Source organism: Dreissena polymorpha, chromosome 2 (genome assembly GCF_020536995.1).
Source record: "Dreissena polymorpha isolate Duluth1 chromosome 2, UMN_Dpol_1.0, whole genome shotgun sequence".
Classification (NCBI taxonomy): Eukaryota; Metazoa; Mollusca; class Bivalvia; order Myida; family Dreissenidae; genus Dreissena; species Dreissena polymorpha.
The window spans coordinates 47,294,723-47,309,692 of record NC_068356.1 but is presented as its reverse complement, the minus strand read 5'-3'; the positions used below and the strand labels follow the sequence as shown (position 1 = coordinate 47,309,692).

Below are 14,970 nucleotides of genomic sequence, written 5' to 3'. Positions count from 1 at the left end.
ACGGACAGACAATCATAAAGACAGACGAAAATAAGGACACACGGACAAATACACGTGCGTATGTCTGTGTGTCTTTCTGTTGGACTGTCTATCTGTTTGTGTGTCCGTTCATTCATCCGTCCGTCTGTCTGTGTCTATCTGTCTGTCTGTTTGTCTGTCTGTCATTCCGTTTGTCCATGTGTTCGTATATCTGACAGACGGTAAGACACACAGACCCAGGGAGGTGCAGACGTACATACGCACGGAAATAAGGAAAAACAGAGGAACAGAGAACGGACAGACACATAAACAGATTGACAACCAGACAAACAAAAAGGCACACAGACAAACGAAAATACGGACGGCCAAACGTTTGACGGTACCATTAGATTTATGACAAGAACCGAGAGTCCCGAATTAAAATAACGCCAACTAACATCATCGTGAATGAAAAGGACATCATATTAGACAAATCCACAGGGTAGTTCAACAAACAAGCAGACTATCATAACATCGCAAACAAACAGCAGACTATGGCAAACGGACAGCATATCATCACAAAGTTTGCTTTGTGATGACATCGGATCATCCCAAACCACAGCATACCATCACAAAAGCTCAGCATACCAACACAAATGCACAACATAATATGGCAAGTACACAGCATGCTATGGCAAGCACATATCATTTCGTTAAAACCCACATCATTTCAATGAAAAAGCCGATATATCAATAGTCAACAGAAGACAGACGAGGCGTTCCACAGTTAATATTTCAAATTTACTTAAACCTTCATATGCGCAACTGTATTCGCATGCATCGCCATATTTTGACTGAATATAACAAAGATCATTATAGGTATATACAACTTTCGTTGTTACCTGTACAGTATGAAGTGAGACTCACGAAAGCGAGTTTAACCGGAAGTGACGATGATTCATATTTGAATCCAACTTATTATCCTACCAACATGTTTTGAATGGCATACAGTAGACTCTCTGTAAACCGGACGTGATCGTCCGGTTTTCAGAGAGTTCCGGTTTACCAAGAGTATGCATATTGCCGAAATAGACATTGTATGCATTGTGTACAAAATCACATAGGAATAAAGCAAACCATATACATTAACATGTACCATGTGATAACCGTACTCATGTAATGATTATGTTAATAGCATTCTTCAAAAACATGTGTTTTTATTCGATTTAGAGCAAAAAACATTCCATACCGACTTGTTTTGATTAATCCCAAAGTGAGCGTGGTGCTTTATACATGTACGTACGTGACATTTATCATATAGGCGAGTGACGACACAAATAAGATTGTTGTAGATACACGATTTATTATTCAATACATACATGTACCACATTTCACAAAACATACACACGCAAAAAAACAGCGTCATAATTATTTTTTAAGACATTCATAATCTCAAAACCTACACATTCTTGAAGTTTACGATTTCACGAAAAAGTCCGAGATCACTCTCTGCTTCAAAGCACATTTCTCCTTTAATATCTTATTTTCTGCAATGTTAAGGAGAGTGTCCCGGAGCAAATCAGAGAACACAGCTGACGTCATCCACGCACGCTTATTACTGACGTAAGTTACACCAAGACGCTCTCGTCGCACGTTCTTCAAGCAGCGGGAATTTGCTGCCTTGCCAATGACCAGCGGTGTCAGCTTCTCTCCCGTGGCGCTGCATGCGAAGAGGACAGTTATTCTATCCTTGTGCACTTTGAATCCCTTTGCACCGTCTCCGCGCACAGCCAGGGTCTTGTCAGGTAACGCCTTGTAGTAGAGGTCGGTCTCGTCGGCGTTGAAGATGTTCTCCAGGCTGTATCCCAGTATGATGTCTGGAAGCCGGCTCTTGAAGTCACTGACTGTCTGCTGGTCCACCCCAGCACTCTCCCCGGACACCTTGAACGCCTTCACTGAGTAGCGGGACTTCCAGGAGGTGAGCCAGTCGCTGGACCCCTTGAAGTCGTGGTACCCCAGTTCCTTTGTGAAGCTGCTTGCTTTCTCCTGGATCACAGGTCCAGACAAAGGGAAGTTCTGGGCCCGCTTCCGGCTAAACCACTCCCACGTCAGCTCGTTCAGTCGGTCGAACTTGCATTCGTTGTCGAAACGGAACTTGGAGCCAGACGCATTTTTCTCCCACTGCTCCTGGTAGACGTTCTTTTTCTTCAAGATGTCGCTGACCGTTGACTTCCCGATCTTGAAGCGCTCGCCGAGTGCCTTCAGAGATGGTTTTGGTTGAGCAGTTGATTCCATAATGAGCGTTATCTTATCCTCTAACGTAAGCTCTACGCGTCTGCGTTTAGCTGGAGGCTGCGACATTTAAGATGAGTTTGAAATTAAGAAACGGCAATAAATGAATTTGAATACAGATGGATGGATATTTGACAGTCATATTTCTCACAGTTTATCTGACAAACAAACAAACAACCATTTAAGCGTTAAAACATGGCTATAAGATCTTTTAAAATACCCGAGAAGATCACAAGAAAGTGATCGTCGCAACGGCATGCATTAATTTTTTAATTAAATTGTTTATCATAGGCGATAATAAATAATTAATATAACGATCGGGTCAATCACTTTTTGGTGTTACCGCACGTCTATTATAGACATTCACAGTTTGTTTTACATTACTTAATCGGACTTCCATAGCGTGGTAACGACTTGACACCTTTATGGTATGTTAAATCCGGTTATCAAAATTGCGCGAGCAAAATGTGTGACACCGCACGCGCTGTGCTGACTAGGTATTGTAATTTTCACGCCTCGGGCATCTTGAGAATTTAGACCGTCCGGTATACTCAATGTATTTTACGTTGAAAATGACCAAATACACGGAGATATCCGTTCGGTTTCCGGTTTTGAGAGAGTTCGGTTTATTCAACATTTTTTAACAAAGAAATAGAAGGAGAAAATACGGGACTGGCCCGACCGTTCGGAATCGGGAGAGTTCCGGTATTCAGAGAGTCCGGTATTGGCAGAGTCTACTGTATATAAAATTAGAGAGAGAGAGCTACTTGTTTTCCTTTTAGGGATAAATAAATTACTCTATCTTTTTTAAATAAACGACAGCAACAGCACGCTTTTGTTTTTGATTGAAAATATATCCATCGATCTTTGAAATGTACTAATTCCGTCGTCCGTATTTGAATATAAACAAGCTGGTAAGCATTTTTCAGGCGGTGTGTACTATTACGAGTGTCCTTTAGAGCCCCGGATGTCAATATGGCTGCTGGTAAGCGGACCGTTTACTTTCTCTATATTGTCCTGGTTCATTTCGTAGGGTACCAGGTGGTGTCAATCCTCACCATTGGCTCGATGTTCTTATCGCTTGGGTGATATTGGGTAAGGACACTTGCGATGGAAAAAAATGTAGGTCACAACCTGGTGCTATAAATGACAAGCTGTTATAATGTCAATTTCGCAAGTTTGATGACATCTTCTTGATGAATACCGCTTATGCGTACGTTTATAGACGTAGTCAACTATCGCATAAATAACTTATTTTAGTGCAAACAAACGCATGACATCTGTAGGTTACGAAATCCGGATAGTGCCATCTATAATCTCGCCCTTTTTTCATCAAGGGCGACACACGACACACGAAGCGACACACGATATTTTGCGCGATACACGAATATTATTCAAATATTGCCCATATTATCCAAATCTCGTGTATCGCGGTCTTATTTCAGACCACGACATACGACACACGAAGCGATACTCGATATATTGCGCGATCCTCAAAGCGACACACGATATTTTGCGCGATACACGAAGCGACACATGCTATTTGTACTGTCGACTATCGCGTTTTCAAAAAATCAGGGGAGACAAAAAGGGGATATTGATAATAAATGGTTAAAAATAACTGTAACACCGTTTAAACAACGCGAGAGTCGACAGGCGATATTATTACAGCGATATTTGAACAGTACAAATATCGCGTGCCTCTTTGTGAATCGCGCAAAATATTGTGTGTCGCTTTGAGCATCGCGCACAATATCGAGTATCGCTACGTGTGTCGTGTGTCGCGATCTGAATTCAGACCGCGATACACGAGATTCGGATAATATAGGCGATATTTGAATAATAAAATATCGTGTATCGCTTCGTGTGTCGCGCAAAATATCGTGTGTCGCTTCGTGTTTCGTGTGTCGCCCTTTAAACACGAGACGCGATATTTTGCGAGATACTCAAAGCGACACACGATATTTTGCGCGATACGCGAAGCGACACACGATATTTTGCGCGATAAACGAAGCGACACGCGATATTTATCACGATATATCGCCTTTTGGGCTACCTACACAATGGCGATATTTCGTGGTACATTCTCGCGCGTCGCTTCGTGTATCGTGCAAAACATCGTGTGTCGCTTCGTGTGTCGCGCAAAATATCGTGTATTTATTAATTAACTTTATAGTATTAGACGAGAATGTGTTCAATTTGTTCGCCACATACAAGTTGAGCCTCGCCAATAAAGCTCGAAACTCACCTTATACGAGAAAAAGGCGGCAAATACGGAAAAACACGGTTTCAGCCAATCAGAAACCAGGAAAAAGCTCGGCCTTATATGAGAATCTAAAATTTCGACAATTTTGGATGCCATTTTGAAGTTGTATGCTTAGTTTTGGTGCAAAAGTTTAAATCTTTAAAACTATATATGATATTGCAGTTTACTTAAAGCACTCAGCCCCTTATATATTCAGCTCCCTTTTTCGACAATAACCATTATGCAGTGTAACCCCAACAGTCTGAGTAAGGTTCAATATTTGAGTGAGCATATGTACAAAATTAACAACTTTGTAACAATGAGCGCCGAAATAACAACGAGCGCCGAAAGCAAACCTAATGCGAAATCATGACGGATTTACACATTACAAATGCAATTCCTAATGGCAATAAGTAAGTTTTCAATCCTTATTGTCTTTCTGAGTTGTATTAAAAACAACAGTAGTGGATCCAGTGTGGCTGGAATGTTATTCAGGTAAATTTTGCATCATTTCGCGACCTGTCAAATTGTGTTCCTGCATCATGTTATGTCTTTAAAGCAGCTTTCGTCATATACTAAGTTTAAATGCTATTGTTCCTGTGCTTTATCAGTAATATCGCCTTCATATAACAATATTAATGAAATAATAATTATTCTTTTGAAATTAAATGCATGAAAATTGTTTCCTCTTGCAGCAATATTCAATTTTCGTTTTAAATTAACAAGATATCTCTTAAAGGGTACTTTGGTGTACATAACATTTTCAAAGCATTTTGCATGGGAATAAAAACAGGTACAAAGTCGTATAGAAGAGACATTTTGCTATTTTTCAAAACTTCATAATTCATTTAATAGCAAAATTTTTAATTCGAATGTCAAATTCAAACTTTTCTTGCTGAATAATATTACAAAGTTAATTAATAAAGTTGTCATTTATTAGTTGAATTCACATTGGCTTTGTTATTGAGCTTCAGACAGCCTGTCTTCAGCTCAATAACAAAGTCACTATGAATTCAACTAATTAATAACATTATACTATTACACATATAACACATAATTTCAACATGCGCAAAATTAAACGCATTATAAATGAAGCATACATCACATAACGTTTACTAGTGTGAATATTAAAATATATTGATAAATATATATTTATTATTATAATATATCAAAATATATTGATAAATTGTTCGCATAAAATACAAATGCGGAGCTAATGCAGATATAGCGCATAATAACATAACAAAACGCTAGACATCAACTAGTACAGAAAATATTGTCAGCTAGTGCCCATATGAAGCGCATTGTCAACTAATACACATATCGTATACATGTATGCTGCATAATTATTGTTAACACGTGCAAAACTCGCGTGTACCAACAATAAAGGCATAAACAACTTATACTTAACAAGGGATTCAAAACTTTGAATAACGAACAACATGTGTATCTAGCATTACTTCGCCCAAAACTCTCTATTGCAAACACTTCGAGTCATTTTAAGGTTCGATCTGGGTGTGTCCAAAATTCGCCAAGATCCATGCAGACGACATTACTCCTTGTGCCGATGACGTCATTTCCGGTTGTGACCAGCATTGCAACGACACTCTCCTTAGCTTTTCCGTGTTCGCGGTTACATTAGAATGGATCGAAGCACTCCTGTTCATTCTTAACGGTGCTAACATATTATGTTTAACCATTTCCCACACAAAAACGAAGTGAAATGGCTCTATGCAACGAGCATATACAACCAACATAAAACCAGTACAGCCTGCAGGTCGCAGTCTAATTGGGTTGTATGCTGTTTGTTGCTCATCAGTATCCTATGGTTGAAAATGAAGGCTTTTAAACTGGAATCTGGTAAGAAGTCTTAAACAAGATTTAATTTCTAAGGCCCAACATTTAACGAAGTCGCCACATCGTCGGAGTCCGTTACTATAACAGCAGTTTGATCAAGAAGAATTGTAGCTTATTTGATGTTCGCGATGGGCTATGCATGAACGTATTTTAAAAGCGATGGTCTGGTTAAACAGTGAATCAAAGAACTGACAGTACTGGTGTGACGATGCTTTTGAAGAGGATGGATATAAAAGCATCAATTTAAGTTTATCTACATCACCACAATTGTGATTGTGGGTAGAAACAAAAATTTTTGTACGAAATAAAGTTATGCCAAAAAATAATTAGGGTACGAAACAAACTTTGGGTAGGAAAAAAAAATTGGGTACGAAAAAAAATTTGGGTACGAAAAACAATTTGGGTACGAAAAACAAAGTGGGTACGAAATAAAATTGGGAAGGAAAAAAATGGTTACGAAAAATTTTGGGTACGGAAAAAAATTGGGGGTACGGGGAAGTAGTACCCGTGGGGAACTTGATCCACAATTGCACATTCTCGGCCCTTTCCGTCAAACATCGGATAAGTACCTCGAAGGCAATAGTATCAATACACATTTCGGAAGCGGTAACGCGGTCCTATCTACGCGCGTCAAGATGTCAGCGAAATATGTTAACAAAGCGGTAGCCTGTCAGGAATGTTTGAATTAACAAAGAAAATCGTGTATTGATGTAATGTTATTGAAGATGTACAGAAAATATATTAAATAAGCAATGGCGATATTTTTCTCAGCCACATAATTGTTAATAGTTTGATATCACAAAATGAAAGTGAAAGTAGAACTGTCAAAAATGACAACCTGCCAACGTGTTGATTTTGCTGGCACGAGAGGGCGATAACACTCAATGTGTTCACATTTTTACCATAGGCTTTGCCAATGGCCTTTATAGTATGGGTGGCTTTGTTATTATTTATTGCTTTCATGTAACTGCATGATTGTGAATATGTTTACAATACACAAAGCATACATTATGATATAAATATACTGATTGAGCTTATAATAATCTGATAACTATAGCCAGGTCAATTAAGGACTTAAAATACAATTTTTTGTCCTGATTTTATGAGCACTTGAGTTATTTATGCACATAGAGTATCAAGATATGGGGTGATCCACAAATAAAAAGTATTTTTGATCTGTGTTGTGCAAGCTCTTTTTCCATGACTGTGAAAGTGAAATTTACATGTGAAAAGGATGTCATTTTTTTCTGAAGTATTTCATTCAACCATTGCATATAATGAAAGGTTCAACATATATTGACAGGTGTTTGTAAGGTTATCAACAGGAGATGACCAGGGTGCCAGAGAAAAGGGATATACATTTGAGATCTGGTCAGGGCTCCATATAAAAGTGGTTAAATGGTATACATTTTATATCTGGCCAGTGCTCAAGTGAAAATGGGTATACATTTCAGAAAATTTTACCATTTAAAAATGTTTAAATACCGCTTGACTAAGGCTCTTAATTCATCTAGCGTGAACATTTTGTACTATATCTTTTTAACACTAAAAATAATATTTAATGTAAAAATTTAATCTACTAATGTGTACAGATACTACTTAACATATATCTGGACTGTATTGAATGTAGGAACTAGCTAAAATATCCGTTAGAAAAAAGATCAGAGGGTGAAATATTCATTACCTGAAGCTCTGACCCTGGAGCTATGTTTATATATCTTTAAACACACTGATTAAAGAAGTTAAACAATACATTGATACATCAGAGGGAAAATCATCCCCTCTAAACAACATGATACATAATTATGTATAATATTTTTGGATCTGGATCTGGATCTGGATAGGTACACAGCAGGACCTTAAGGTATGCGCGCTGCGGGAGAGAGATTGGAGTGACTTACATTTTGGATTTAATTTAGTTCACTGATATTCATCACTGAAGTTACAGTATGATCTCATTTGATATAGATGTACCTGATTGTATCAAGCACTAATATTAAATAATTATCAGTATAAATTACTGTCATGATTTCATTATCATTTAAAGGATTTCAGTCAAGTTTATCATTCATATACATTAATTTTGTAAATATTATCAATATAAGTATACTAGATGCAAACATATTTGAAATAATACAGTTTGATATACTGTATATATATATATATATATATATATATATATATATATGTAACTTCACATCCAAGCAGTCCATCAAACGATTGCAACCGAGCCACCTGGTGTGCCAACGCATCAGCAGAAAAGTCAAATGCCTTCTGACTTAGTGCATTTTACTATTTATAAAATCTACATAAGTTACAGATACATGTTTACATTTGTATGTGTTTGAAAAAATGTATAATCTTTAATGACATCATCTGACCATGCATGTCCTAGATTTCAAAATCAAGGCCCTGGTCTGACACGTTTAACTGTTACCAGGCTTCTGAAATTAATTTTTATTGAACTATGTAAGGAAATCTAAATCGGGCACTGATTTTTCTTGTTTCAAAATAGTCATAGATCAGTTGTGGCCTCACGTTAATGATTGACCCATTTTTGCTTCCTTGTCACAACCTTAAAACTTTCCGCACTTCTATAATAGCAAATCTGGATTTAGGTGATCTTCAATGGTATATTTACACTTTAGCTCTGTCACAAGAGTCTGCAATCAAAGTCGACACTCTACCACTAGGCTTTTATGAAGATTCTAAAATTGTTCGATCCCTCGAGACCAACCAAACCAAAAATTAAGTCAAATATTGCCGACTCGGTTTTATTGAGTCGGTTCATGAGGGATAATGGAAGGTGCAACATCTCTCACGCCCCCTAGCATCGCCTTGAGCAGTATTCAATTCTCAACACGAAAGTGCTGGAATCATTGATCCCGAGGGACCAGAAAAAAAAATACTTGATTAATGTTCGAAATAAAATCATTTTATTAATGACAATTCTATTATTTAAGCCAGGTCACAGGAAAAGGGCAGTCTAATCAGTATCCAATGAAACTATTTGTTATTGTCAGAAAACCGCTTTTAAGCAAACAGCTTTCAAGCGACTGCAGGCTAATCTGTATCCATACTGGCCACAATCACCTTAATGTCTCTTTAACTGTGACACAGTTCATTTAACTTTAAAATGATATCAAGTACTAAAATAGAAAGAAGAAAGAAACCAGTAATTTGAGTAAAGAGTTTGCAATCAATGTTGAACTTCATGACAGCTTGGTGATCTGCAAATCCCATATGATATGTTGATATCGGGTATCATAGTCATTCAATAAGTCGCAAAATGCTCGAATACAAATTATAAAGCAAAATGTGACTTAAATTGATAACTAAAAATACCAGTATGCCAGTTTTGCCGTGTCAAGCTGTCAAGATCCAGAAAGTCCTTCATTCACATCGAGTTAATCCTTCGAATTCCATCCATTGTTGTCATAAGCGGAGATTTAGTGAATAAATAACTCATATATCCTAAATGACAGTTTCTAAATAGCCAAACAAGCCGATTTATGCTGTAAGAAAATTTTGACACGAGTGTCAACATTCTCTCATGGGCGCGGCCATTGTTGTATGTTGAGGCACGAACGACAACTCTGCCAGGAGAATGTTATCAATGATAATCAGCGAGGAATGCCGATTAAGAAAATCGAGCTATCTCAATCGGCCTGGCTCGGTCTTTTACATAGGTCGCCATTGTGAAGAATTGTTTCATGGTATGATAGCTTAGACGAGCTGCTTCGCTGAAGCAGCATCGTCAAAAAGTATTCGTATAACTGGAATATAGAAACCAGATGGTTCGGATACTAATCTCCTCATGCTTGGATTTTTAATTATCTGCGCACAGATTAAAACCTAGAATATCAAACCGTGACTACTGCGAAACATAAACATGGCTTCCGTAAGCGTAAATGTCAAATTATAAGGTTAAAAGTAAAAGATATGCAAATGCACTATGTTTTAGTCTTGTTTTGTTTTTAACAAACAGGCTTGAATCTTCACCTTCGGTTAATGTTAATCCCAGAAAAATTCACATATAAATAATAAAAAATAACCCTCCATTGAATCTGCAGTTGAATATACATGCATAATAAATAGCAAGTACTTTCTGCAGGAAGTAGAAACGGAACTTGCCTGCAACTCGTTCTTTAGTATTAATTCGAAATTTGACAGGAACGGCGGCATTAGTCTATCTTTAACCCATTTATGCCTAGTGGACTCTCCCATCCTTCAAAATTTGATCAATTTATTTCCAAAATTAGGGATGTCTAGTATATTTCTTACAGAAATTCCTTTAAGCAAACAGCGCAGACCCTGATGAGACGCCGCATCATGCGGCGTTTCATCTGGGTCTACGCTGTTTTTCAAGGCCTTTTTTCTAGGCGCTAGGCATAAATGGGTTAACCACTTAAAACTGGATATTCAGTGTGTATATCAAACTTGCAAGAGCGATCGCTTGTAAACGAATGCTTTTCGGACTATATCAAATTTTTCCTTTACTGTTTGCGGAAGCAAGTGGTCTTTTCTTAGTGTAACTGTCAATAGCTGTATTGCGGAGAACTACTTCTTCTATGCGTAGGCATATTGTCAGTATATCAAATGAGAAGCGGTCACACATTTAAGTCACTCCTATTCTGCAACAGCTCGCAAAGTAAAAAAACCAAATTCACATATCTTGTGATTTATAACATTAACTGTCTACACAAACAGATTTTGGTAGTAACGGAAGTTAACAAGCTTCCCTACATATAACAATACCAATACTGTATATAATGAGGTGTTTCTAACAGATATTAAATAGTTTTAAAGATATGCTAATAACCGTATCTTCTCACCGTGCATTTCAATTAGTATTTCTCTTTAATTCAAAGGGACACTCTTATGTTTGGCGTAGGAGCAGTTGTTTTCGTTATAATAATAATAATAATTATAACTTTATTTCACGAAGATAACACATTAAGAAATAACTTTTCCTTTTTACAGTGTGGTCTTCAAAAACACAGTATATGTAAATATCACTCAACTATGTCTAGCATACTGCAGTCATCATTAAAATAATTACAAAAGCAACATCACTATAATAATAATAATAATAATGATAATAATAAAAATAATAATAATAATAATAATAATAATAATAATAATAATAATAATAATAATAATAACAACAACAATAATAACAATAATAATAAGAAGAAGAATAATGATGATGATGATTATTTCATTCTTTCATATCAACAGACAATTACAAAGCATAAAGAAGAAGAAAAAACAACCCCAAAACGGTATTTTAATCGATACAATCCACATACACATCAAAACAAGTTTTGCGTTTGTAGCAAATGATTTTTAAAGGGCCGTTTTAAGGCAATACTTGTAGGTGCTTGTCTTATATTTTTTGGAATAAAGTTCCATTTATTTCTCGCACAATAGACAAAAGTACGCTTTCAGTAATTGGTTTTAAATGCAACAGATTATAAATCGTTTTGGGTTGAAAATTGGAATAGAAGGAGAGGAAAACGGTTTATTTTTATTATTATTTTTGCAGCTCGTTTCTGTATCGAAATTATTAAATGTTAAGGTGCCGTGAAGTATCGATTAAAACTGGTGTGCATATTCTACTCCATCTGGTTTCAAATTATTCATCATAAAATGTTAACGTTAACCAAATAATAAATACCAAGAATCCTTTCTTTCGCGACAAATGGCATGAAGATAGTATGCTATTTTCACACTCGATACATTGTTTTCCCTGTAATTTGATGATAGCTCGTGTATTTTTCGTTTGTATTTAGCTTTAACATAGGCTACATGTGATCGTTTAAAAAATAAGTCAGTTAGCTCACACAAGGAATATCAGCATATTCCACATTCTTTAAAAACGTTCTTATAACAGTTACGGTGAATAACGATAAATTCCGATAAAACTAATTCACATTTAAATAGAATACCAAATTTGCATTACTAAATAATCATTCAAGTTGATTTTCTAGTTGCCGAGAAAACAGACAAAAACAATAATATCAAAGCCTACGAAGATTTTAAAATATACATTATGTAGTACACTAATTTAATAAGAGAAAGAACTAATTAATGTTATAACAAATATATGATACTTGAAAAAAGTGTTACATTTGAAACTTATTAAGTTGCAGCGAATATTAATGAACTGCTTTGCATACGCCTACGAAGACCACATTGCTGCGGATAATATGCACTAATAAAACCTCATTTTTAGGCTGATAAAGTATGAATACTGCTTATTTCCGGGCGATTATGAAATGATATGAGCCTTGTTCTGAGAAAACTGGTCATAATGCATGTGCGTAAAGTGTCATCCCATATTAGCCTGTGTAATCCGCACAGGCTTATCAGGGACGACACTTTCCGCCTAAACTTGATTTTCGGTAAGGAGGGACTTTCTTAAAACTAAAAATACCATAAAAGCGGAAAGTGTCGTCCCTGATTAGCCTGTGTGGACTGCACAGGCTAATCTGGGACGACACTTAACGCACATGCATTAAGCACAGTTTTCTCAAAACAAGGCTGATATTACGCTGAGGTTCTGCGTAGGCACTACGTTGACTCTCTGCCTTGGTTTGTCCATCTGGAAAGAGTTAAGTTTTAATGTGTATGTAGTTTAACATTTAATAAAAGTTCAATCAATATGGAATAGTGTATTTTAACAAATAACGCTTAACGTCCATGTGTTCATTACAAAGAAATACACAATTTCAAAACTTTCTGGTGGGCCTTTGCAGTCCTTCGTAGTCGTGCAATTTTTTTAATGCTGATGATATTAAGTCGTATTCATTTGATGTGATTGAAAATGGACATTGCACCGTTGTATCGCATGATTTACCAGAAGACCTGTGAAAAAAACAACACATTGAAACGAAAGTTTTTAATGTCATTCGACAATATAAACGTGTTGTAACTCGTTGTCTTTTGTTTTTAATTTGTCAAGTAATCTCATATTCAAAACAAAAACAACTCTTAGCGCAACTATACAACCTATGTACAAAATCTTTACGAGCAATTAAAGTATGTTATAATTAGTATATGAACAGAGTACCGATATAAAATATAACTTGTAGTTTAAACCTTAAATCTAGTGAAAAAGCGTTTAAAGCATGGCGGACGAAGAGACAGAAAAAGAAAAGGAATGTTCGAATAGATGTTCTATGTATTGGGCACAAATAAGAGAAATCAATGGGAGATTTTGTATTCTGAAGATTATACTCAAAAACACTTATTATGGTTACAAAGGACACAATCTCACAAAAGTGGAACTCTCTTTGGCAATGGTGTATAATATGCTTTATGAGGTCCTGGATGCTTGCGTTGAGCCAAATTGACACTTTTATCAAATATGTCATTATCTCTTTATTCAATATTGTATAAGGTTCTATTTAATCATTAAATGGGCATACATGTTAACAAATCACAGGGTATGCGAAAATTCCGTGTCTTTCACATTACAAATGATGGCCTTCTTCAAGATATAACGAGATACCTTTTATTACAACCTTCACATGTACATTGTGGTAAGAATGTCGTTGAAATATTGTTTTTTCCTAATCTTCTTTTTAAAGTATGCTCTCAGTTTGCAATAAGTTACGATACTAAATCTATCTCACTCTGTCTTATGGAGCAAACGTGACTAACATACTAAAGACAGCACATTATAGTATTCAAGCATTGGAGCTGGAAACTTTTCTCAATACGTATTTTATTTTATTTGTATGTTTACATCTTTGTCGATTTTATGTAGATATATGAACCAAAGTACTACGCATCTTTGACAAAATAGCCTGACAATAACTTATATAAAATGAGTATGCAACAGAAACATATGCAACAATGTTTCGCTTGTATGGTTACATATTCTTAATAAGTGGTGAAAATAATTGGCTCAATTTAATGATTTGTTTTATTTCGGTAAAACCCCGACAACGACAAAATATCAATTGTCTACTTCAATTAGACTTAATGCATTTTGACTAACAAAACCACCAGTTGTAAACTTAATAGCAAGACAGTCTACATCAAACGATCAGAACTGTGTTATTTCTGCGTTGAAACTTGTCCTCTAAGAATTAAATGCATTTGGGCTAACAAAACAACATTGTAAAATAAAAAGTAAGACAGTCTACATCAAACTATCAAAACTGTGTTATTTCTGCGGTGCAACTTGTTGTCCTCTTGCGAGAAGAACGCACTATTTTAATGAAAAACAGTTTCTCGAAAAATAATACGATTACTAGGAAACTAGTTATACATTCATTATTTTGCACATTAGCATTTTTACGTACAGATTCCTCCTTAAAGGATGCATGATGTACGTATATTTGTACAAATTTTCCCAATGCACGTGCAAGGACTATGGTGTGATGCTTTGCCCTTCACGCGCGTATACACTCGTGATACATCGGCTTGCTCGGATTCCTCCGTAACATAGGCCTCGTGGCTAACGGTCGCCATCTTGCCGTGTATTACTACTTTACTCACCAAAAGGTTATCAGTCTAATGTTAAAAGGCTATACTCGACGCGCAAAATATAGTTTCGAAATATATGCATATTTAACATATATCACAAGAAAATATTACTAATTATA

At 36.1% G+C, this 14,970-nt stretch overlaps 1 protein-coding gene across 1 annotated transcript; it reads right to left on the bottom strand.

Moving 5' to 3' along the window:
• Positions 1-1,434: 1,434 nt before the first annotated feature.
• Positions 1,435-2,319, bottom strand: LOC127869711 (tigger transposable element-derived protein 6-like). Its single transcript, XM_052412367.1, has one exon. The coding sequence runs from the start codon at positions 2,317-2,319 to the stop codon at positions 1,435-1,437; it is 885 nt and encodes a 294-aa protein (XP_052268327.1).
• Between the last annotated feature and the right edge of the window lie 12,651 nt (positions 2,320-14,970).

What these genes read in the sequence shown, in the direction of transcription:
- LOC127869711 (XM_052412367.1), bottom strand. Translation starts at nt 2,319, where the DNA reads ATGTCGCAGCCTCCAGCTAAACGCAGACGCGTAGAGCTTACGTTAGAG.